At 40.0% G+C, this 27,427-nt stretch overlaps 1 protein-coding gene across 1 annotated transcript in view; it reads right to left on the bottom strand.

Moving 5' to 3' along the window:
• LOC134601518 (uncharacterized) overlaps positions 1 to 26,177 on the bottom strand; it is a 37,552-nt gene extending 11,375 nt beyond the window's left edge. Inside the window, exons 1-5 of the mRNA XM_063446026.1 lie at positions 25,873 to 26,177; positions 19,405 to 19,749; positions 17,831 to 18,193; positions 5,806 to 5,835; positions 5,139 to 5,240 (exon numbers count right to left, since the gene is read on the bottom strand). Of these exons, the coding sequence (XP_063302096.1) occupies positions 5,139 to 5,240; positions 5,806 to 5,835; positions 17,831 to 18,193; positions 19,405 to 19,749; positions 25,873 to 26,038 (1,006 nt within the window). The 5' untranslated portion in view covers positions 26,039 to 26,177. The remainder of the gene's footprint in view (positions 1 to 5,138; positions 5,241 to 5,805; positions 5,836 to 17,830; positions 18,194 to 19,404; positions 19,750 to 25,872) is intronic.
• Between the last annotated feature and the right edge of the window lie 1,250 nt (positions 26,178 to 27,427).

The following is a 27,427-nucleotide window of genomic DNA, read 5'->3' as shown; positions in this document are numbered from 1 at the left end:
CATAAAGCACTTCAGTAAGCTAAAGTGCTTTAGGGTTCGGAATGTCCCCTTTATGCAAATTAACAACAGTTTCTTGATCGTGATTAGGTTTGAACTATTTACAGTAAAAGAAAAACAGCAATGAAGTAACTTAAACATGTCTTCAAAGAGGAACCAGATTATTTACAACACTTTATGCATCTGTTATTCAATAGCTGGCACTGTTCCCAGAATGCAGATAATGAAAAAAAAAATCCCCTTCTGAACATAGTAATGCTTTTTTAATACTTTAAAATAAATCTCACAGTGCATAATTTCCTAAGCCTAACCATACCCTACCCCTAACCCCTGACCCCTAACCCTACCCCTACCCCTGCCCCTACCGCTACCCCTGATCCTAACCCTAAGGGGTAGGGTTACCTCTACCCCTAACCCTAAAATGTAGTTTTTTTACTTTTTTCACACACAAACAAATATGAACGCTAACTTTGGCCAGTGTTGGTGACTAAGTGGCTACTAAAAAAGACTGGAGATACCCCATATTGAATACCCTGGGCTGTCTACTTTAAAAACATATGTACATGTGGGGTGTGATTCAGAGATTTAGGACAGATAACAGTGTTACAATGTCACTATTGATAAAATTTTTAAAAAATATATATTTTCAAACAGCAATTTCCTATTTGGACTTATAGCCCTATAACAAAAAAAAGCAAAAAAAAAAAAATGGGTGTTTTTAAACTCAGGACAAAAATTTGAATCAATTTAACAGTTTTTTTCATTAGCTTTCGTAGGTAAGTAAAAGATTTTTCAAGCAAAAGTCAAAAAACATGTTTTGTTTTTTGTTTTTTACCATATTTTATTATTTTTTTGAAAGTAAATTATGTGATATGATACAAATAATGGTATTTAAAGAAAGCACTTTTTGTCCTGAAAACCCCCCCCAATATATAATTTGTATGGGAACAGTAAATGAGAGAGAGGAAAATTACAGCTAAACACAAACACCACAAACGTGTTAAAAGAGCCCTGGTCCTTAACGTACAACATGGCCAAAACAGTCCGGTCCCCAAGGGGTTAAATGTTGTGGTTTAATCATTGTAAATAAACAAAGATTAATTCAAATCAATTTAAGTTCCTGGGTTTTAGAAAGGCTGAAGTGGATGGCAGGGTGTCTCTTTTTAACTATGTAATTAGGCAACTATGTAACTATGTTCACCATGTCCGAAAACCCCAACTATTAATAAAGTGAGGCAGCTGCAATCGCCAAACTACTTACCTCATTAATTTATACTAAGTACCTGTACAGACTATTCTATATTAATCTATTAACAGTCTTGCCCACTAAGCATGCATTAGTAATCGTAGAGCTGCATCTGTGTGTAGGTCTATAACTCTTCCTTTGTAAAATAAATATATCAAATCATAACAATATTTAGGGGCGCTAGTCCCCACATGCTCACTTTATTTTTTATTTATTTATTTATTTATTATTAAATTTTTAACAGATTAAAAAAAAAACACAACACATATGTGGGTAAGATGCCATAAAAAAGCATCCAAACCCGGGAACAACATACAATAGCATACATCTTAGGAATATCAGAGAAAAAGCTGCTAAAACATAGAGTATCAAATTACAATATCGTCAATTCAGTAATAGCAGAGAATAGGCATACCCACATCAACCCAAGAAGACAGAGATGGGTTATAGCTTGCAAACAAAACACACAAAACTGGTCTCACATAGAATAATAAAGAGGAGAGTCAAATTACCCATAAACAAATTAACTTGATATCATCTAAAGGGTCAGAGAGCCCATGAGAGTCTGTCCTGTTCTTGCTTTCAGCCTAATTTGGCAAATTGTAACACATTTTTCCATAACTTCAGCCCTTTACCAGCCTCTAATCTTTTCAATAAGGTTAGAATAAAACACACATAGTCCCTCATTAGAAAAATCGTTCATCAGGGGTAGGCCCTTTTCCATCTCAAGTTGGTATAATAGCTGTGCTTTAACTTGACCTTTATTTGGGATCCCCATATTTTTCCAGAATCTGGCAATTAATATTTTAGTTGCCATTAGGCAGTGAACAATCACCAATTCTAGATTACCATGTATTTCTAAGCCAGAGAGATGGAGTAGGGCAAATTCCGCTTTATACTCAAAGCGTGTACCTCCAATTCTAAAAATAAGATCAAATGTGATATTCCAAAGGGGTTTAATTCTCGGACGGGCCCACTAGATATGGAGTAAAGTCCCTTCTTGATGGAAACACCGCCAACAATTTGGAGGGTTAGTATTGGATATTTTAGCCTACCAAGGACCATATACCATCTAAACAAAATTTTAGTGAAAGTCTTTAAAATATTCAGATTATGTATATATTTCTTCGTCAGCATGAATGATTGACACCAATTATTGTATGGAATAGATATAACTAGATCTTCTTCCCATTTAGTTAAAGCATTGGGTATGTCCGGGACCCCTGTGGGTTTTATCAGATCTATCGCGAGAGAGAAAACCTTCTTTACAGCTAGACCTGAAAAAATCTTCCTAAACAGATTACCCCTATCATTATCTAAGGAAATGATCTTTACGGAAACTCTTAAGACGCAAATAGTTAAATATATCTTTAGAGGGTAAGTCCAGCTCCTTCCTAAGAACTTCAAAACTTTTCAGTTGCTGTCCGATATAAAGTTCTTTTATTCTGTAATTGCAATTTTTATACCAATGCCCTAGACTTATCTCTAGCATAAACTGTTCTAAAGAGCATACAGTAATGGAGTTTTTTTATTGATCTTCAAGATATTTTTTATATTTGTCCATTCTTTGAGAGATTGAGATAGGGACAGAACAGACAAGACTGAGATCTCAGGCAAATCTTTATTCTGGCTTACTTCTCTCCACAAAAGAAGCTCCAAATTATCCAAACCAATTCTAGCTGACTCAATTTTATACCAGGCTTGTTTTCTTGAATCACTTAATTGTAAATGGCAAGCATGGACCAACATATTAGCCTGAAAGAGTTGAATAATCAGGGGGTATCCCATTCCCCCCTGCTGGGCCTTCCTTGATAAAGTGTAAGTGTTGATTCTCGAAACGTTTCCCTTTCCAGATATAAGATGTAATACTGCTTTGGACCATGTTCAGCCAAAAGCGAGAAATCGAAAGGGGGAGCATGCTAAATAAGTAAGCCCATTTGGGGATTATATAGGCTTTAATAGTATTTATCCTTCCCCACCAGGAGATCTCATGGGCTCTCCATTCTTTAAGTAAAGCATTGGTCTCTTTTAATAATTTAAAAAAAAATATTTCCATAGTCCGCATTGTATCTGTGGGTATAATCATCCCCAGATATGTGGTCTCTTTATTCGTCCATTTGAAATCAAAATCGCTTTTTAAAAGAGCTAGATTATCTTTTTGAATATTGATAGCCATAGCTACTGTTTTGTTCATATTTAAACTATAATTAGATACCCTGCTATAATTATCAAATTCTTGCCTTAAATATAGGAGGGAGCTAAGGGCATCAGTGATAGAAATTAAAATATCGTCAGCGTACAGACATATCTTCCATTCATCCTCCTGAACTCCCATTCCCTTAATCCTTGAATTATGTCTGATATTATTGGCCAGTAGTTCTATAGACAAGACATATAGTGAGGGGGAGAGGGGACAGCCCTGCCTTGTCCCATTAGAAATGCAGAACCACTCTGAGCATAAATCACGGGCCACAATATGGGCGGTGGGGTTCGAGTATATAGCACCCACTGCACCCATAAACCACCCTTCAAAACCAAACTGTAATAGTCTCTTCAAGAACTCCCATCTGACCCTGTCGAAAGTTTTTTCAGCGTCCACCGACAGGGTCAGGATTAGAGTTCCTTCTTGCCTAGCCCAATCCAGTATATCCAGCACCTTGTGAGTGTTATTAGAAGAATGACGCCCCATCATAAACCCTATCTGATCTTGATGGATCAAAGATAGTAAAACCTTTTTCAGCTGTTCCGCCAGTATTGCGGCATAGAGTTTGACGTCTATATTGACCAGAGAATTAGGAAGGTAATTGCTCACATCAAAGGGCATTTTTCCTTGTTTCAAAATTGGAGTGATATGTGCCCTTAATAGCCCAGAGGAGGCAGAGCCTTTGGACGCCATTTCGTTAAAGGTGTCAGTTAAGAGTGGAATTAACTGTTTTCTAAATACCTTAAAAAAATGGTTCGTATAGCCGTCCGGGCCCGAGGCTTTATTATTTACAAGTTTATTAATTGCTACATCCACTTCACTCTGAGAAATAATTCTATTTAACATTGCCTTCTGGTCGTGAGAAATTTCTGGTAACTTTTTTTCAAGTAATTCTCCATCTTAGCTAGATCAGGAGATGTATTCAGATTATATAGACTCGCATAAAAAGATCTAAATTTTCTAGCAATTTCGTCTGGCTTGTAAGTATAATTACTTCCATCTACCAATTTAGAAATCTTTTTATCAGCCACTCTTTTCTTTAACTTATTTGTTAATATAGAATTAACTCGATTATTCGTATAATAATATTTAATATTGAACTTACTGATGTTGCGCTCTATCCTATTCTTAATCTGGACATTAATCTTTTCTTGACATTGCTTAATAGATAAAGCTCTCTGTTCAGAGTAAGATTGTTTTTTGGCTTTAGAAAGATTATAACATTATATATATATAGGTCGGACAGAGTGTTATTCGGGTTCCTTTTCTGGTGGCTTGCTAATTTGATCCAATATCCTCTAATGACTGCTTTGCAGGAACACCAAAGGCATTCTTGGGATATCTCTTCAGATGTATTTTCTTTAATGAAGAAATCGATTAAATTCTCTATATGATCAATATTAGCTTTATTTTTTGCCACATGCTTACTTCAATTCTACCTGGAGATATTCAAGTGCCCTATTCAGGTTTGGAATAAGTCATGTCCCTAAATCACAGTTAAGGTATATGAAGAGTCCTACAACCTCCATCAACGGAATATGGAAAAAATATTTGGTTGCTAAAATCAAATTAAGACCATAAATGCTAATTTAAATAAGAAAAACTGTAAATGTTAAAATTTCATATACATTTTACTTTGTTCATTTTTATTATACATGTTAGAATCATACCAGAATTTGAATATTTTCTCACCTTTCTTCTTGAGAACGATCAAGATGCCACACAGGATGATTACCAAGAGCAGCGCGGAAAGCGCGGAAATTACGAATGTCATGTGACTGCTTCCAAGAGTTTCTGAAATAATAGGAGCACTGTGAGAGGAACTGTAACTGTGTATCTCAATGTCTGCAGCCTGCTTCACTAGAATTTCAAGTTGTGCTGGGAAAATGACCATATTTATTATAGCCTGGAAAGCCGAAAGGATCCAGAAGCCGGAACTCCTGGAGTTTAGAGACCTCAAGTAACCAACACAAGACACATTTACCTATGTTATGCTGGTTTGGGAAAGGCCTCTCTGAAATCACTGTCTGTTTCACTTAACATTTAATTAGAACATTACGGCGGTTTGAGGTTGCCTAGTGGCTCAGTAGACATTTGCCCCCACCACCACCCCTGCCCTTTGAATATATAGGATCCGGGGACACTTCCCCTATTGTTACAATGCCTACCAAATGTCCCAGGATTGTATACACTGCAACCGATATTATTTATTTTATGTTACAACCACTGTGGAAATGAGCTGTCCTGACATATGCCACCACAAGCTATGGCCATTGATAATCCACTTCCCTTTATTAATCTGCCCATGATTTACACATTCTAACCTAATACAGATACGTATATAACAAATTCTACTAACCATTGATTAGGGGTGGGCCTACTTTATTATCTGAAAGATAAAAACAATTACATTATTAAATAATTTAACAAAATTGTATAACATGTCTCCTTTAGTTTTCTAGTCATCTTCCTGATCTGCTGGAATATGTACATAAATGAGTCTATTCAGTAAACCATGAATTGTGGCGACCTGAGAAACATCATAAAACATTAAGGCAAAAATAGAAAAAAAAACATTTAAAAAAAATTAATTGAATACAGCTGAATCAGAGGTTGTTTTTGAACTCAATGTTGTTTTACATGATCAAATAATTGTTTTTTGTTTTTTATTTTAAGTTTGTTAGTTGTCAAGACACCAAAACAAGTGGTTTGGTAAACACGCCCTAACTTGACAAGTTTGTTTTTCTAGATTAGATAGAAGATTATTATTATTATTATTGTTATTTATACAGCGCCATCAAATTCTGCAGTACTTTACAATGGGTGGACGAACAGACATGTAGTTGTAACCAGACAAGTTGGACACACATGAACAGAGGGATTGAGGGCCCTGCTCAATGAGCTTACATGCTAGAGGGAGTGGGGTAAAGTGACACAAAAAGGTAAGGATAGTATTAGACTAATGACAGTTGTAGAGGAGGAATCAGTCGGGAGCTATTAACAGTTCAATTGATACACTTTTATGAAGAAGTGGGTTTTTAATGATTTTTTGAATGAGTGGAGACTGGGTGAGCCTCTAACAGAGGAGGGAAGCGAGTTCCACAGGAACGGTGCAGCCCTTGAGAAATCTTGAAGGCGAGCATCAGAGTACGGACAGAAGATAGACGTAAGTCTTCATCAGATCCACTCATTGGAATGACATGTTAGTATATCATCAAAAAGATAAGACACTAAAGTTAATTTAAAAAAAAAGTTAAAATAAAGAGTTCACATCTTTAAAACAAATACGGCATCCAGTGAAGGGGTGAAATGTGAACAAACAACAGTGACAAAACCCTCTAGGATACTCAAGATCAAACAAAGCTCAAGTTTGCCGACTCTAGCGAACCCCACTGATGTGGAATTAAGCAGAGTAGAAAAACTTCTAAAATACTGGGACAGTAAGTGAAAATTTGTACAGACCGACTTGGAAAGTAACTATTCTCCTGATCTACAGTTTACACCAAATAATAACTCATGGTTACATTTGGAGAACTGACAATGAATGTTCTCCTCTCTACCTCTTTAGCAAAGGTACTTTTCATTTTGAGCAATATATTTTGTTTATATTTCTATCTCCTGTATACATCTCTTTGATCCCCTAAGGTTAATTTACCTATTTAAGAATATCTTTAGTTATAATATTTAGTTATGAAGAAAGGCTAAAAAAATTCAATCTGTTTAGTTTGTAAAAACGGCGCCTGAGAGGGGCTATGATAACTTTATACAAATATATTCGGGGCCAGTACAAACCTTTATCTGGAAATCTATTCATAAACAGGGCTATACATAGGACACGAGGTCACACATTTAAGCTGGAAGAAAGGAGATTTAATCTAAGGCAAAGAAAAGGTTTTTTTACAGTAAGAGCAATAAGGATATGGAATTCATTGCCGGAAGAGGTGGTTTTGTCAGAGTCACTACAGATGTTTAAACTGCAATTGGATAAATACTTACAAAAACATAACATACAGGGATATAGTTTCTACTTAGTGGGGTAATAGCTGCTTGATCCAAGGAGACACCTGACTGCTATTTTGGGGTCAAGAAGGATTTTTTTCCTAGTTTGTGGCAAAATTGGAAGCGCTTCAGACTAGGTTTTTTGCCTTCTTTTGGATCAACAGCAAAAACAAATGTGAGGAAGGCTGAACTTGATGGGCACAAGTCTCTTTTCAGCTATGTAACTATGTAACTATTAAATGTTATATTTTAGGTGTTATGTTTATCAAGGATTTTATCTAACTAGGACAGATTATGTTCTCTTGTTCTCTATAATCTAATGTCTTTGCAAGGTTACCCCCTTTAATCTGTCCTAAAGATAGTTGCTATACTAGTAGCTTCCTATAGCTTTCTTTTCTTTTTTATATCTAAAACTGGATGAACCTTACAAGTCATTGAAAGAGGCAAATGGCGCATTAGGTCATCAGTAAGAAAAATGTGAACCCTGCATTACCAACAGCTAGCTAATATAAAATCATTGGAAAATGTATTCATTCTTTCATATAAAGTGTTCAACTAAAAATGCAATCACACTCCAATGGGAGCAATCCTGGGCTAATTAAACACCAAAGCTTGCATTGAGCTGTCTAAAACTGACATTGAGATGACTAACAATTTGGACCCATCAATGTCTATTCGCAAGTCACAGTATAAGAGGAAGAAAATATATTCTACTGAATAGAATTTAAAAATGCTGTAAATAACCAAAGCTATTTTTCCATATAAGACAAAAGCAGATAAAAGACAACGAGAACAGACCCATGCACTAGACCCCTGGGTAATAGTGTCCGTCTAGACTCATGGTCTTCTGTATCGCAAGGAGACTCCAGGGGCTTAACCCCAATATAGATAATAAACAAAAAACAAAAGAGTAGATGATACTGGTCTCAGTGCAGGTAGGGACATAAGACCAGATACATCCCCTGGATATAGATATAGCAGTGTGGGATATGAATACCAGTGTTCGATCAGAGACAGGGGTCACACGTTGGGATTGATTCTTTCATTTAAGCAAGTCTCTTAATAAAGTTTTATTTTAGTACCTATATATCAGATCCCTCAATACACTTGGAAGTGACCTCTACATGTTTCTACCTTGGATGCATAGTTGCATTAGTTACACTTGTATATACTTTATTTTTCACTTATTTGTTTTACTGTTTACTGTTTTGGGATATTCTAGCCACTAATTCATATTCATATCCCACGCTGCTATATGTAGATCCAGGGGGTGTATCTGGTCTCATGTACCTACCTGCACCGAGACCAGTATCATCTACTCTTTTGTTTTTGTTTATTTTTTCCATATAGTATATAGTACTAAGAAGTGATATCATGCTATACAAAACAAAACCTATTTTGCTGCAAGGAATGGAAGTTATTTGCCGGTATTTTCAAACCCTGGAGAATGGTGGAAGAGAGATACTCGCAGGGTTCCAGCCACCTCACTAACCATAAACACTGCCCACTCCCTCAGACCTGTTCCTGGAAAATATCAGGTCATGCAATCAGGATAGTATAGGGTGGAAACGTGTTTTTCAGCATCAGATTTTCCAGAGCAATTATTTTATATAAACATTTCGAAATTTCCTTCTTACCACACATTTTTGTTTTGTGAATTCCCTGCATGAATATTGGACTGAGAACCACACAATATTATGTGACCTCTAAGTTTGCTTCTGAAGCTTTCACACTTGATTTACTTGCATGATGATACCTACATTTGTATTTATTTTTATTGTATCTATAAATCTTGTAAAACATCAGGACTTCCTTTCTGAGGATGTACTGTGAAGCAAAGTGAGTGACGTTTCAAAACCCAGAATATTTGAAGCACTTGTGTAGATTGTGCAAAGATGGCTATAGTATGGAAGTCAGTGGTAGCAAAAACACAAAACCGCAACAGCAATCAATAAATAGCCTCTAATAAGCTAGAACAGAATCCAACAAATTAGACAATTAATAGCTGCCGGGGCAAACTCAAAATGTAGAACCTAGTGAAAGAAAATATGAATTCATGCTGACCTGTATTTTTTAGGAGTAAGCACCATACAGCAGGTAAGATGTTGGGGGTCTGTTCTTGGCTTGAGCACCTCCAGAAATACATGGGGTCTGATTTCAGCACATTTGCACTGATAGCCCAGTCGCACTGATAGCCAAGAGCCCCTTGTTGTGTGGCTGGCCAAGAAGGATTATATGTTAGACATTCATCACTGAAGTCCCAGCACTATGCAATCATGCAGTAGTTGAGTGCAGAATGATGAGCTGAGTCAGATTATCATTTGTTTACTTTGTCTAATTTTTTGTTGACTTCTTTGCAGCATTCCATCTGTGTTCATTTATGTCAGGGCAGACATAACTAATTCTCTGTTTAGTGTAGGTGGCCATAGCAGACACGATAATTCCACTATCCATCCCCTCAAAATGTAGGAAATAATGATGTTGAGCTCCTCTTTCCCATGTGGGTTGGAAGGCCATGCTTTCCTATGAGGAGGATCTAATGGCTTGCTGATGTCGAAGCAGGCAGAACCAGTACCGAGAGACATTGGGGCTGGAATCAGGTGAGTGAATAGTTTTTTAACCGTTTATGTGCAACCAGGGGGGGATATGGGCTGCGAGGGAGGGAGGTACCAGTGGGCACTTTAGTGTTAGGAATACAGATTTGAATTCCTAACACTAGATAATCCTTTTAAGTCTTTATGTGGGAGGAGTCACAATAGTGGCTAAAGCCCAGCGGCTGAATGCTTACTAGCAAGACACTTTCCAAATGATGTGAAATGCATCACACATTAACTTACCATTTTTTTCAGTCAATTTGTTTATTCCCTGTTTCACTTTGGCTGTCTTGTTTTTTACTTTGCTACAAGTTTCAGTGCTCGGTAATAGCTCTGAATCATGGCCAGACCAAAGGTTTGTGCAAGGTTATCTTCAGTTTTTGCATATTTGTCCATTTTTTTAATTCATTAATGTGATTTCTACCTGCAACTTATTATATTACAAATTGCAAGGTATGTGGTTAGATCCCAAACTCTCATTTGGCTTACATATTGACAAACTGTCTGCCAAAGTTTGTATTAAAATACATGAAGTCTGATTGGATCTTCTTATTAGATGTATAATGTGTTAAACAATACATGGTAATGCTGTTCAGACTATGTGGATGCAGATTATACATCTGTGCCACTTATTGCATTACCGTAAAGTCAACTGTAAAAAAGTCAAGTGTAAAAAAGTTTGTAACTACAGTCAGGGCCGCCACAGCTCAAGGTCTGGGCCCCCTGGTGCCTGCCTCCAAGCCCCGCCTCCAAATCCCACTAACCTATCAAGTGCCATTATAGCCAGAGTCTCCCATATGTGGCTCTGCAAAGTGTGAGTGACCAATTATTTCTCTCATTATAAATATTTGTTTTAACAATATTATGCTATGAGAGTGTCTATTTCTGTTTTATTCCCAGATGTGCAGTTACCGTTGATGCACATTACCTCCAATTAAGAAAGGAATAGATTTAGGTTGTATTCACGGTATTTAGGTTGGTATTAATTACGTTTACTATCCTTGTATCTGTTTGTATTGTTGTAGTATGCTGAAAGAAGTAAACTAGCTAACTCTTGGCATCTTTTCCCGTTCTTTTCTGGTTCATATGCTTTTCCACTTACTTTCCATCGGAACTAAAAAAAATTAGCTGGGTCCCATCAAGCTTTCCATGAAATATAAAATCTCCCACCAAACATCTGCATCCAACTTCAATTGAAAAGCTGCACTTACTCACTCATGCTTTTTTTTTTTTTAATATCTACAATTGATTGCATTGTAAATAAAACCTATTTAGTGCTATGTGTATTTTATTTTGATTACTTAAATCAATGGTTAAAATGTAAAATAAAAAAGTAACAAAACCTCAAAGTATGTCATTTTATAGCATTCTACCACAAGGCACCAGAGCAAATAGTTTATTCTAGTTAAAATCCTCCCATTCAGCAAGGAATGAATTTTATCACATGACAGGAGGCTTCGTATTTTGCATAATCTTTCTTTACTAACTCCATAGCAGCAAAGAAAAGAGTGACATAACTTTTAACCAATCATAATATAGAATAGGGTATAAGAGGTGTGACCTATGACATCATTTCCTCTTTCTTCGCTGCTCCATCACAAGCTAAGTACTATATTTTGTGTCTCTATACTTGACATATTTTATTCATGCATTTGTACTATTACTGTACCTTTTAATATTTACACTGTTACTTCTCATACCCTATCTGTATACCATGGGACCCTGACTGGCTCCCTAGGTGTCTTTCACGGCTTCACCGCCGTCTATATTTCCCTATATGTCTCTATTTCTGCCAACGGCTTTTCTGTGCGCTCGCGCACATCGTTTTCGGTAGTTTTCTACCGAACGCGTTGTTCGGTAGTTTTTTGCGCATTCGCCTGTTTTATGCGAATGCCGCGGTTCTTCTATGCGATCGCCCCCATTTTATGCTGCTAAACGGACCTGTTTAGGCAGGATTCCTATTACCTGGGTGAGCCCCAGTAAACAGCCCTCTCTTCTTTACGACCTACCGGTCTCTAAACTCAGGTTATTTAGTCCTGATACTATACCACCCGGTCCCCAGGCCTCTCCACCTATTGTGCCCAAGTGCCCTCACGCAATTTATTGGGTGAGCCCCGAATTCTCATTCATTATAATGGAGGAATCACAAACCTCAGACCTCCAGGCCATGATAACAGCAGCCGTGGCTGCAGCTATGGAACAAGCCGCTTCCAAGTCGCTCCAGACAGACTCTGAAGTCCCCAAGCCCATCTCTAAATGGGTTCATTATAAAGCGGATTCCGAGGACTCCGACTCCTCCAGGGAGCGTTCACAACGGCGAAAGCGCCATTGGAAGGGCAATGTAACCCAAGCAAGGCAAAAGGGAAAGCCCCTGCTGATCGCAGGAAAGCCACGGTTCGTGCAACCCACGAGCTCACACAACTTTCCTCAGGTGAGGAAGATGTAGAACCCACTCAGGCACTAGCTGTGCTGGATGAATGGCAGGCGGAAGCCTCCGACCAAGGGGACTCAGACAGGGATTCCACGGCCAACTCTGACCCTTACTGTATAAGGGAACAAGGTCTGGGTGAGCCCCAGGACTCCATGGCAACACCCATGGATAACCCACAGGAGGGCATGGAGATTTTCCTCGATAATTCAGGACTCCAAATGTTTGACCCACAAAACATCCGGCACGCCCGTTCGGAAGAATGGTCACCACCTGAGCATCTGGCAAGGTTTATGCACTTCTGGCTCAGAAAATCGTTGGACAAGGAAGTTAGAAACCGGATGAGATCCGAATGCCCTCGGCCTAGTCTCCCAGACAAAATAACGCACACCCCCGAATTTGACCCGCTCATGACTACGTTCATGTCCCGAGGGGGTCGGGATCCGCGCAAGGGCATAGAGCGCGGTTTCAAAGGAGCGCAAGACAAATTGCTAGATGCCATTGGGCCACTAGCCAGAATAATGGATATGGCGGATGAAGCCTACGAGAGGGCTGATACTTTTACCCCAGATACGGTGCGTGAATGGGCACGAGATACCCGGGAATGGGCACAAAGGTGTTTCTGTTTCCTAGGGAACACCAACGTAGCTCTCTCTTCGGAGAGGCGCCAAGCAGCACTTTACCGTATCGACGAAAAACTGGTCGAACTGGGGGACAAGGAATTAGGACCCTTAGCACAGGGTAAATTATTTGGAGAGGCCTTCCTTAAGGAATTAAATAAAAGGGTCAACATATTCACGTCCCTTAACAAGGCACAATCTGCGATGCGGAAAGTCTTCCGCGGCTCTCATACCCGTGGGGTTTTTGGAAGGGCTGGACGGCAGAGGGGCCGTGCCGCCAGCCGTTTTTGCCCATCTGGCCCCCGTACAACAAGGACTCAGCAAATGTACTACCCGGATTCAGCTACCCGACATAGATTCCACCAATTCAGGGGATTTGATCGTGGCAGAGGCAGCCGAGGACGCTCACGGGCAAGATTCTCCAACGGTAAGTCGGAATCTTACTCTGTCTCTAACCTCCTGTCATATCGCAGGTCGTGTTTCTCTTTTTTTCCAGAACTGGAAAGAACTATCTTCAGACACGTGGATACTCCAGATGGTGCAGGGCTATCGAATAGAGTTCGAATCGACCCCGCTCCAGCGGGCCCCTCCACGTCCGATTCAGACTACACGGGCAGATGCCCGCCTCAAAGACGCGGAACTCCGAGAACTCCGCTCCAAGGGTGCCATCCAACCGGCTCCGGATGCCACCGGTTTCTACAGCAATATCTTCCTGTCAGGAAGAAAAACGGCGAATTTTGCCCTGTTATCAATCTCAGGGAGCTCAATTCTCACGTGGTATACCGTCATTTCAAAATGGAAGGTATACATCTTCTCCGGGACTTGCTTCGACGCGACGACTGGTTCACTCGTCTGGACCTCAACCGAAGCAGCCGTCCCTACCTCCGTTTTTTCTGGCACGGGATTCCCTGGCAGTTCACCTGTCTCCCATTTGGCCTCAATTCGGCCCCGTGGTGCTTTACCAAGATTATGAAGCCAGAAGTGGCGAAGCTCAGATCCCAAGGCATAAGATGCATCATCTATCTCGACGACATCCTGATCTTCGACGAGGATGCAGAGACTCTTCGGAGACACACAGAAAACACACTACACCTTTTGGACTCTCTGGGCTTTGTCGTCAACCGTCCCAAGTCCGCATTGACCCCGGCTCAATCAGTCCAATTCCTCGGATTCGTAATAGATTCCACATCATGCACTCTCCATCTCCCGACTACCAAAATTACAGCAATCCGCAGGGAGATCCGAAAAGTTCTTCGTCGGACTACCATACCTCTACGATTACTGGCACGGATTGTGGGCCTTCTCTCCGCATCCATCCAGGCCATTTTTCCCGGACCCCTGCACTACAGGGCCATGCAGCGCCTCAAGGCAAGTTTCCTTCGCAGGCAACCAACATACGACCAACCGGTTCCAATGTTGGCCGAGGTTCGGGAAGAACTACACTGGTGGCTGAACTGCATGCAGGCTTGGAATGGCAGGGCCATATTCGGGAACCAGCCAGACTTCGTGCTGGAATCGGATGCCAGTCGTTCAGGCTGGGGAGCAACAGACGGAACCACCTCCACAGGAGGAGTCTGGACTCCAGAAGAGCTCTCGATGCACATAAATTGCCTGGAACTCTTGGCCGGGTCCTTCGCCATTCGCAGCCTGGCAAAGAATCGATCCAACTGCTGCATCCTACTCCGCATGGACAACGTCTCAGCGGTCAGATACATCAACCGCCTTGGAGGCACTCAATCTCGAGCACTGGCGGATCTCACGAAAGAGATCTTCGATTACTGCCTTCCACGGAACATCACCTTGCTGGCAGAGCACTTACCAGGAGACTCCAATACGACGGCGGATTGGTACTCACGCCACTGGCGGGACGCCAGCGATTGGCAGCTAGACCCTCATATTTTCACGCTACTGGATGCACAGAGGGGCCCTCTCTCCATAGACCTATTTGCGTCCCGCAACAATCGACAAACAGAGGTTTTCTTCAGCTGGCTCCCAGACACAGAGAGCCTTGCAACAGACGCGTTTCTCCAACAGTGGCCAAGGGACGGTGCCTACGCATTCCCTCCTTTCGCAATGATAACAAGGGTCCTTCACCGGATCCGTCTACAGGGAGTGAGAATAATTCTCATCACGCCGCTCTGGCAGAGCCAGCCATGGTACCCGGACCTTCTGGAACTTTCAATCGAAGATCCCCTCCTCCTTCCAGATGCCCCAACCATCCTCAGGAACCCATTGGGCCTACCTCACCCACTAGTCCTGCAGGAACGCTTACCCCTTGTGGCCTGGACTCTTTCCGGGGCTCCTGGAGAACCGAGGAATTATCGCAGGAAACTAAGGACCTGCTATGGGATTCATGGGCACCAGGAACAAGGAGGTGCTACTTATCAGCATGGCATTCCTGGACAAGTTGGTGTGTGGGACGGGACCTCAATCCCTTTACTGCACCTACTCACTCCATCATGAATTTCCTGACCTCACTCTTCACTGCCGGAAAATCATACCGTTCCATCAATGTGGTACGGTCGGCTATCTCAGCGGCTCATACTCTGACTCAGGGGACTCCTGTTGGTAAGGACCCGCTCATCTGCAGACTGCTCCGTGGCATGCGCCTACGGCGCCCCCCGGAACCCAAATACTCTAGACTTTGGGATGTTGGTGTGGTCCTCCAATTCTTACGAAATTGGCCTCCCAACGAAGAACTGTCACTCTGCCAGCTTACCGCAAAATTCACCCTCCTGCTCTGTCTGGTTTCTTTCCGACGGGTATCGGACGTACGCGCATTTGACGCCAACGCGTTTACCTTCTGTCCGGCGGGTGTCACCTTTCGGATCTTATGTCGCACTAAGTCCAACTCTCACTCGGTTTTCTACCCTTTCTTCCCTTCTGACCCTCAACTCTGCGTGGTCTCAACCCTCCGTCAATACATGGAAGCCACCGAGACGTTGCGGCAGCCTTCCACTCATCAGCTTCTCATCTCTTACGTCCGCCCTTATGGTCCGGTTTCGGTCACTACACTGGCCAGATGGGTTAGATGGCTATTATCCCTTGCCGGTATTGACCAAGCTTTCGGAGCACACTCCGTGCGTGGGGTAGCGGCCTCTTCCGCTTATGCGGCAGGCGCGTCCCTTTCGGACATCACGCGAGCAGCGGACTGGACCAGAGAATCTACCTTTAGGACATTCTACTTTCGTCCTCTGGATAACCCAGCTTTTTCTTTTCTTTCACAGCGTTGAAATTGCAAAATACGAAGTCTCCTGTCATGTGATAAAATTGAAGATTATGCTAGCTTTAGTGTACAGATAATCTTAATTTTAATAATGACAGGAGGCGAGTATTTTCCCTCCCTGTTCTCTTTCGTTCTTCCCTCCCTTTCATCTTCACCTCTACTTATGACACTTGACTCTCTCATATGGGGGTATAATGCCTGACTCGGTAACACTTGTTTCAATGTCTTATTTTCATTCACTTATGGTTCTATATATATACTGTTTGGGGTGGGATACTTATTTAACACCATTAGGGGAGGACGTTTAGTTTAGTTTATTCACATTTTATTAGTCAATATTGAGTTGAATTAAGGGACAGACACTCATTGTTTTTAGACAATCATTTCTGGACTCTAACGCACCTTATACTCTCGTTTCAGCTTAAACAGAGGTTACACGGAATCATCAAAGTCTCCATACAAGATGTCTTCATCACCGCATCAGGAGATTTATCATCAGGTCTAGGGAGACCATCGTTTAAAAATGGGATGCCTTCACCTGCATTCTACCTGTTCCGGTTCAATTTATTCTGATTGAGTTTCCAGTTTCTTATTTTATGGACTTTTCTAATGTTCTGTTATTTCTACATTATTACCTTGTGATGTCGCAACTTTAAAGAGGAAATGATGTCATAGGTCACACCTCTTATACCCTATTCTATATTATGATTGGTTAAAAGTTATGTCACTATTTTCTTTGCTGCTATGGAGTTAGTAAAGAAAGATTATGCAAAATACTTGCCTCCTGTGATTATTAAAATTAAGATTATCTGTACACTAAAGCTAGCATAATCTTCAATTATAGCACTTATCATTAAAACAGGCACCTGATACGAAGCAACAAATACAACAATAGGAGGATAGTTTATCAGTTTTAAAATCTCAATATATAGCTGTCGGTCTGACAGACTGACGTTATCAACACATTCAAGGAGAATTGTCACTTCCTATATTATAAGGAGAAACTTGTCTAGATACTCGACAATGCAAGTCAGGAACTGCTCCCACAGTGTAATGTCATGAGGCGGACTCTACAATACTGCAAATGAAGGCTGTCCTTCATAACTTGGTCATCAACGTAGGAAAAGAGGAAAGGCATGGGCCAACAATATGGGATACTTAGAATGATATCTAAATAGGGGCTGGCGATCACCTGCTGATCATAAAATACAACTTCTGACCTAATTAAGAAGGCTCTTTTACAGTGCTATGAAAGACAGAGAAGGAAACTAAACATCCCAGCTGCCAATATCAATGTAATCTTAGAATGTTCTAACCACTATCACATTAATAGACATAATGAGGAGTCACAATAGTGGCTGAAGCCCAGGGGCTGAATGCTTACTAGCAAGACACTTGCCAAATGATGTAAAATGCATCACGCACTAACTTACAATTTATTTTTTTTTGTTCTGGACAGTACAAGGCTCTGCATCTCATAGTCAGAGCTAAATGGCCGTGTTACTTTCTCACCTTACCTGCTACATTCAGTCTGGTTCCCACTCCATGGAGAACAGTTGATTTGACTTTGTTGTTTCCAATACAGAATCGTAGCATCACCAAGCAGTAATAGGTTCCACTGTCTGTGCTTTGTATGTCCTTTATATGAAGATCTGCCTTGCCTATCAGGCTGGTCCTGTTCCTGTATGTGGAACGGATCATCTGCTGTGAAGGGTGATAGGAATAATTTCCTGCTGGGCTGCCAACTGTCCAGTAGATTCCGGTCCACAAGATTCTCTCTACAGATGAACTGAATGAACAATTTATAGTGACTGAGTCTCCCAACTCAACAAAGGAATCCTGAGATTGTAGAACTTTATATGATCGATGAGGGTTGAAGTCTGTAGAAAGAAGATTTCAGAACACAGTACAGTTAATAGAGTTATTATGAGTAATATGTTATTGGAGAGGATTGGAGAACAAACCGCAGATATGATCACTGACATTCCTACTTTGCTAGAATAAGCTGCATAAATGAAAACACAAAAAATATCCTATGTAACATATGAAAGCTGTTACATACAATGCGATTTTATTGCTTGTGAGTTAATCTAATACATACATAACTAGCCACTAGTTAATGGCTGCAATAACATGTGTGAAGCTAAGGAAGGGACATAAATAGAAAAAAAATGAACTAGTTAACAGTCTCATTGGTTCTTCCAGGACCTGCACCAGCTAACGTTGTAACCCTATCACAGCTGAAGAGAGCATTGTTAACTGCTTCATCAACTGTGCTGCAATAAATAAATCCAATTATAGTGATAATTTAACCCCCCCCCCCATATGATTCCTTTATCCCCCATAGAAGGCTAAGAAAGTGGGGAGCATTTTGAAAATCACCGCATTCTATCTTTCTCTACCTTCAACCATACCTGGTACAGGTGGAGCTGGGAGCTGCATTCTTCTATTTGCCACCATTAATTCATCTTAGAAGAGAGCAGTATGAAATGGAAGTAGTTGGGTATAGAGATATATAGTGTAACTCCCACTAATCTATGACAGACATGGGGGGACATGTATACCCAGGACACTGCACTGCATTAATTGTGCCCCCCATTGTGCAGTTTGGGGTTTAAAAAAAGTTTCCCAGTTAGAATAATGGGACCGTCATTTGTGAGAGACTGGAGAGACATAAAGAAAATGATTACTCAAGTTATTGCTGCTAAAGGTGGTTCTACAAGCTATCGAAAAGCTATTTAAAAAGGTGTTTTTTCACATATGGATTCTCCATTTTGGCTTTTTTTATGTTCAATAAATCATAATATGGTGTATTATGTCATGTGTTGTTGTTCATCTGACGTTGTATTTATCTAATTTTTAGACCTGCTATGGAACAAATGATCGTTATGTCCTAATGTGTAAAACCATAGAATTCAAAATGAGCCCTATTCATGTGTCTTCAAACAGTATGCAGTGTTTATAGTTGTCTGGGAAAACATGGCAAAGTGTGTTAATGGCAAAAATATATTGTTGGTGTTTTTGGAAAGGTCCGTACTTGTTACTGTTTGGGTGCACTGGAATACCACCAGAAAATTATCTCTGTCATTACCTCCAACTGCCAGCTCTGTGCCATGGGTGCTTGTAAGGATAGACGATCTTGCAGACACTTCACAGCAGTACTGACCCTCGTCTGTAAATCTCACATGTTTTATTATTAATGAGACGTCATCAGGGAAATTAACCAATGAGAACCTTTCAGGCTGGTTTTGTGCATTGTTTGATCTCCATGTAAATATCACATCATTCTCACTGCACAGATCCCTTGATCCCCTTTTCCAGGTAACTTGTGATAAACTATTTCTTTTCCCAGGAGGGTAATTAATATGACAGGGAATGGTGATGGTTTCCCCTGAGAGAGCAGGAACAGCATCCAACTGCTCCAGCCACATTGTATCTGCAGAAACATAAAGAGTCAGCTTAAGGAATGAAACATTTATTCATCTAGCTGTTTATTGTAAAGAACTGAATGGTTTCTTTATTGGGCAAAATAGCCAGAGTTGAAGAATATTTGCAATTTGACTATTTTGTGGTTAATTATTAATAACCTTCAAAATTCATGGAATAAAATTCAGCTGCATTTTTGAGTCCAAGTGAAAACAGACCTTATTATTCCAGCATTTAACAGGTTAGTGTAGGAAGATTCTGGTTTCTATATAATGCGTTTGTTGAATTAAATCAATGGATTACATATTTATTGCCCCCACATTACTCCCACTTCAAAGATTTTACCCACAGATTATAGTAAACTCATTGCAGACTGTTTTTCCAAATAAATTAAACCAATAGCAATAATAAGGGACACATTAAGCATCCATCATCAGCATATCAGATCACGCCAGGCTATAGATTACAAACTCACACAGCATTATTCACTAAACTGAGATTTCAAAGTGCATTCAAAACAAATTTCAAATCTTAGACTAAAATAGGCAAACTTGGAGAATGTTTCCAATTCAGCTACTTTTACTTTACATTGGAAATTCACTTTGAATTCTCTAACCTTTTCATGTGAACTGGTGGAATAATAATTTCTAAATTCCATATGTTCACTAGGCATTCTACTTTATATTTCATCTTCTAAGGGAACATTGGTAGCTCCCTTTTACTATTCCACTAGTACATCACCCCCAATGTCTCCATTCAATACCCCTGCTAATACAACGTTGATATTACTCCTTACATTGACCCACAGGTGAAGTACAGTATATCACAGTGTTACGGTTGCCTCCAGGCTGGCTGGAAGTTGGACCGTAAAAAAGATTCTCCTAGCGCTCACCAAAGGACCATCAGCACCGTAGACACCATAACTACTGCATTTGAATCTTTGAACGGGACTTAGTCTCTGCAGCTGAAAGTTCAGTGTAGGAGAAGGTAAGGGTCATCGGTGTTCGGTGAAATGAGTAGCCGATTTAAGTTCCATGGATTTGGCTACACATACTGCTGACCTCTTTCGAATGAACAAAGATGGCCGCCGCCATGTGTTCGTTTGCACGAACTGCGGCCACCCAGTGGTCGGCAATTAACCTGCAGTAACCTCACAGCCTGGGAGGTAAATTGCCTGCACATTTCCACTTCTGGGTGGTTCGCCTGTGTGGTACTTGGTTCACTAAGCCCCATTTAGTAAGCCAGGAACACAGTGTATTAAAGGTTTGGGGACACCGTCTTAAAGGGGCATTGTTCAACAAAGTCACAATATGTCCCCAGACGCTTCTTAAAGGACCATACACACCTAATAAAAGTCCATAAGTTTTCAGGGGCACAATCTCCCAGGGGCCATAGTCATGAGGAAGGAGGCTGGCAAATAGGCTTCTCCACAACCCAGGGAAGCAGGGCAATTTGCCATTTAAAGGACCAGTTACAAATGGCGGTTTGTAACACACAGTTCAAAATTTCACATCATGACCTACCAGCCAGGTTTTAAAGCTACTCAACACAACTACAGGTGATACTCGAAAAATTAGAATATCGTGCAAAAGTGAATTTATTTCAGTGATGCAACGTAAAAGGGGAAACTAATATATGAGATAGACGCATTACATGAAAAGCAAGATAGTTCAAGCCGTGATTTGTCATAAGTGCGAGGATTATGGCTTAGAGCTCATGAAAACCCCAAATCCACAATCTCAGTAAATTAGAATATTGCATGCAATCAATAAAACAAGGAGTGTACATAGAACAATATCGGACCTCTGAAAAGTATAAGCATGCATATGGACTCAGTACTTGGTTTGGGCCCCTTTTGCAGCAATTACTGCCTCAATGCGGCGTGGCATGGAAGCTATCAGCCTGTGGCAATGCTTAGGTATTATGGAAGACCAGGATGTTTTAATAGCGGCCTTCAGCTCTTCTGCATTGTTCCGTCTCATGTCTCTCATCTTTCTCTTGGCAATGCCCCATAGATTCTCTATGGGGTTCAGGTCAGGCGAGTTTGCTGGTCAATCAAGCACAGTAATCCCACGGTCATTGAACCAGGTTTTGGTGTTTTTGGCAGTGTGGGCAGGTGCCAAATCCTGCTGGAAAATGAAGTCAGCATCCCCATAAAGCTTGTCTGCGGAAGGAAGCATGAAGTGCTCCAAAATCTCCTGGTAGATGACTGCGTTTACCCTGGACTTAATGAAGTACAATGGACCAACACCTGCAGATGACATGGCTCCCCAAATCAACACAGACTGTGGAAACTTCACACTGGACTTCAAGCATCTTTCAGGTTGTGCCTCTCCATTCTTCCTCCATTCTTCCTCCAGACTCTGGGTCCTTGGTTTCCAAATTAGATGCAAAAGTTGCTCTCATCAGAAAAGAGGACTTTGGACCACTGAGCAACATACCAGGTCTGTTTTTCTTTAGCCCAGGTAAGACACTTCTGAAGTTGTTTGTTGTTCAGGAGCGGCTTGACAAGAAGAATACGACATCTGAAGCCCATGTCCAGGATCCATCTGTGTGTGATGGCTCTTGATGCACTGACTCCAGCCTCAGTCCACTCCTTGTGAAAGTCTCCAACACATTTGAATAGCCTTTTCCTGACAATCCTCTCCAGGCTGTGGTCATTCCTGCTGCTTGTGCACCTTTTTCTTCCACACTTTTCCCTTTCACATAACTTTCTATTAATGTGATTTGATACAGCACTTTGGGAACATCCAACTTCCTTCGCAATTACCTTTTGAGGCTTTCCCTCCTTTTGGAGGATGTCAGTGATGGTTTTCTGCACAACTGTCAGGTCAGCAGCCTTCCCCATGATTGTGATTCCTACTGAACCAAAACTGAGAGACCAATTAAAGACTCAGAAAACCTTTGCATGTGTTATGGCTTACTTAGCTGATTAGAGTGGGACACTGTGCCTATAATATTGCACCTTTTTACAATATTCTAATTTACTGAGATTGTGGATTTGGAGTTTTCATGCGCTGTAAGCCATAATCATCGCTCTTATGACAAATCATGGCTTGAACTATCCCCTTTTACGTTGCATTACTGAAATAAATGAACTTTTGCACGATATTCTAATTTTTTGAGTATCACCTGTAAATATACACACTCTTTTGTTTGTAATGAGTGAAATACATTGGTACATTAAAAATAGTGGCTTACCTATAACTCTATGAGTGCGACCTTTGATTATAAACAGAGGCATCTTTAGCACTTGCACTTTTGTATCATGCTATCCTGAAGGGTCTTTTTGCCCATTTGGGCTTATACTGAGATTGTTGCACATGTACTGTGCTATTGCTTAACTACTTATGTTGATTTTAACTTGTCAATAAATTGCAATATATATTTTCATTGATTGTTTTTTATTCTCTCTATTTATTTGTGAGAAAGTCGGCAACTGGAGTGACTGTGGCGCCCTGTTATCTGGTATTGATTTTATCTTTGTAGTTGTTTTTTACAGATGCATCTGAGTCTGATGAGAATGATCCCTCTTTCTCCATTACTAGCAACTTGAAAATTGCTATAATTAAAGAATTTAAACTAATATACCAAAGCAGTATAAGAATTTAATTTTGGAAAAAAAAGTGAAATATACCTTTAAGAAAGGTAACAACTTACCTGAAGTACAGGAAATAATGTTTCAATAAAAACTGAGAAGTCAGGCAATGCAGACGATCTCTGAGGATTGAAGAACCTAAACAGGTATTTTTTATTTGGTTTTGGGGCTTTAAAAATGCTGCACGACGTCACTAATGACATCACTACGCACAGACCCGTCAGAACTCATGTGCATGCGCGAATATGCACTTTCACGCATGCGTGGGAAACGGCAATATGTAAACTTTCACTCGCGCATACGCAGTTCGTTCCACCGGACGCCGATCAAAATGCCTACTTTTGCCCCAAAAATGTGGCAAAAAAGCCATGAAACTCACCAAGAATACCCCTAGACCACCAGGGAACATAGAAAAGGTAAATTAAACCTTACCTTATTCTTCCAATCCTTTCCAATCCACCCTTTAACCAAATTTTTTTTAGAAAATAGTATAGAGGTAGAAGGCGGTGTATATATATATATAGATATATACAGTAAGATGCCAGATATTTAAAGAAAGAGGATTCAGTCCATGATGAAAATTATTCTTGGTATTTCCCGCTTCCTCTTGTTCACTGCAGGGAATCCATCTTATTGGATTTTTTTCCCTTGCTACCTCTAGGGTCACTGCAAGTTGACCCTTGGTCACCAAATGGGTTTATTCTGAGGCACATCTTTGCACAGGGCCGTGTACTGAAGACTTCCCAAGGAAGAGAGGCTGAACTCCCTTGGGGACAGAAGGTAAAGACACTCAAGTAAGCCAGTAAGTAAGAAAATATTTTAGTCCTGAAATGACTAGTTGTCCTATAGGAACAGGACAAGAACAAAAAGCCTGAGGAAGGAGGAGGTAGGAGGGGAAACATATACCTGTATTTATATTTAGTCTCTGTCTAATTAGGGATAGGGAGGAGCTACCCATTGTTGTGCTGCCATGGATGCCCATGAGTGGTTCACTGCCTTTGCTCCTCTTCCTGAGTTGTATTTCAAAGATGTTATACAGAAAACACAAACACCAACAAATCCATGTTTAAAATGAAATGAGGCAATTAGGTAATTTGCATATGCCTACCCAGATTCCCTTGCAGTTGTAACATCACTGCAAATTTGAGATTTCTGTGGAAAAAGCAAGTCTTATGGTTTGACTGGTGTGCAGATCTGTGTTTAACATTGTATTTGCTATATATATATAGGGAATATTCTATTTAGGGGGCTGAATAATTCTGAGACTGGAAAGGTAATTATAAGTTGCATTTTCAGTTGAATTTGGGGAAACTGCTTAAAGCATTTTGTTTGATTTGTTCATTGCAAAAAGCTGAAAGTCTGTAAATTTGACAATAAATCAGATTTTTTTGTGAATTATTCAACCCCCATTGAAAATCGGGTTTATTGTAAAATTTACAGACTTTCAGCTGTATTTATATATATATATATATATATATATATATATATATATATATATATATATGGCTTAACTGGTGTGCACATTTTTGTTTAACATTGCATTAACTATATAAATATATGCAACTATTCAATGGCTTCATCAGTTGCACCAGGTGTGCTTGAACTGGAACACTTGAAATACCTAAACTGACTAGGGATTTGTTGAGTGTCAAATTTGACTGCATGTTTGATAAATGGCAAAAGACTGCATAGGTTTCTACAATTACAGATGACAATTACAGATAAAGGATGTTAATCAAAAGCTGCATTTCAAGCTGAAATAGACTTTATCTCTTATTGTTTTTTATCTATACTTTACTGGGAAAACTTAGAAATGTGCCATGATGGTTTTGCCACTGTTGTTCAATGTGTTTTGTTCTGTCATTCAGTAGTTCCACTTGACAGCAGAACATCAGACCATCTTTTTCTGTAACTCCTTGAATTCTGATTGTCACAGTCTGATTTGCCACTGGGTTTCCTACCATGAAGATACTCCCTTTGTACTATATATAGTCACACACAGTTGTAATCAAATTAAGCAGGTTTACCACTTGAAGCATTTTTCAATTGTTGTTGTTTGATTTGTTCATTGCAACAGCTGAAAGTCTATAAATTTGACAATAAATGTGATTTATTGTCAAATTTCCTAATTTAGTATAATATTTACTAATTGTATAATGTGTGTGAACATATATATATATATATATATATATATATATTTATTTATTTATATATGGTCATACACAGTTGTAATCAAAATTATTCAACTCCCATTGAAAATCAGGTTTATTGCCAAATTTACAGACTTTCAGCTGTTTGCAATGAACAAATCAAACAACAACAATTGAAATAAATGCTTCAAGCGGTTTCCCCAAATTCAACTGCAAATGAAACCTATAATTGTTTTTCCAGTCTCAGAATTATTCAGTGCCCTGGATAGAATTCTTCACAACAGGACAAATATGCAAAACGCGTTGTCTCAAGCACATCTGATGCAGCTAATCAATGGCTTCATCAGTTGTCTTCATCTCTTATTGTTTTTTATCTATACTTTACTGGGAAAATGTAGGAATGTGCCATGGCGGTTTTGCCATTGTTGTTCAATGTGTTTTGTTTTGTTATTCAGTAGTATCACCCGGCAGCAGAACATCGGACCATCTTTTTCTGTAACTCCTTGAATTCTGATTGTCGCAGTCTGATTTGTCACTGGGTTTCCCACCATGGAGATCCTTCCTATATAGTCAACATGCGTAAACCCTTCAGTGTGATTATAAATGAATGGATTATTCCCACAAGGGCTTTCTTGTCCCTGTCTCCAATAAACTCTGATTTCGGTTGTACTGTTCTGGTTCTTGGGGTAGCTAAAGCTGCACGGGATGGTAACATTGTCTCCTTCTTTCACCGGGATAGATTCTAACTGGTTAATGCAGTAACGTTTATCTGAGTTGCTTTGGATTCCACCTGCAGAGACAGAGATCGCATTGTTACAGGTCTTTCTTTTTAAGAGCAATGAATCAGACATAAAATCTCAGTTCATGCAAAGTATATATTTTATATCCTTGTGTGTCATTTATCATACTGACTTCCAAGACCTTGTCAGATGCAGTTACAGGAAAAATTACAGAGTACTTCAGAATGGGGCATTAGTAGGATAGTAGTATTTCACTGCAGTAAAATAAAGAAAAATAAGAAAATGCAATGAGAGTGGAATGGAGCTTGTACATGGACTATATGTCTTATGTCTAATGGGGTATTCAGTCCGAATGGCTCCATAACGAACAGAGCAAAATCATCCGGCTACTTATGGAGCTATTTGGATTATAAAATCTGTACATTTGTTAACCTACTTAACAAAATCTGTAGTCTGCAATTCGGGCACTGTCCACACTCTGGAATCCAACACAAAAAGAGAGGTTAGATTGTACTAAAGGGGTATTGGGTTACTGCTTATATAAAATAAAAATTACATTTAATTAAGAATAACATTAACTAAAGAGTAATGCATATAGACAATGTTATGATAAATATAGTAGTTAAAAAAAAACCAGAATCAATAATCTGTAACAAAAATGTGTTTAAATATACTAGACGTTAAAAAATAGAAAGGGAGACTATCGTCTAAATATCGCTCAAAAATAGCCCCAAAAATCTAGAAAAAAACGCTCCTCTGGGTCGTTAGGGATCCCCCAGTGAATCGAAGTGGTCTGACAGCCAAGTGTCAAGAGAGTTGGTTATTATGGATTTTTATAGGTACTCCCCCTGAATTTGGGTGGAGGCTGAGGATCGGACTAATTGCAACCCATTGCAAACTTTAAAGTCCCCCACTAATGCCTAGAGGTGGAGCCCGGGGAGAGATTATGATGGGGCTTTTCTGGAGACCATTGCTGCCCAGTCCCAAATTTTACATGTTTAGTAGATGTGCCCCATCCCCCCCTGATGTGTGGGAAGTCAAAGTGAATTTCAAATTAAAGGCACCCAGACCACTTCTGCCCATTGGAGTGGACTGGGTGCCAACTCCCACTACCCTTAACCCTGCAGCTATAAATATTGCAGTTTTCATAAACTGCAATAAATACATTGCAGGGTTAACTCCTCCTCTAGTGACTGTCTA

The sequence above is a fragment of the Pelobates fuscus genome, chromosome 3 (genome assembly GCF_036172605.1).
Source record: "Pelobates fuscus isolate aPelFus1 chromosome 3, aPelFus1.pri, whole genome shotgun sequence".
Lineage (NCBI taxonomy): Eukaryota > Metazoa > Chordata > Amphibia > Anura > Pelobatidae > Pelobates > Pelobates fuscus.
The sequence above is the reverse complement of the archived record's forward strand: the minus strand, read 5'-3'. Positions and strand labels throughout refer to the sequence as shown.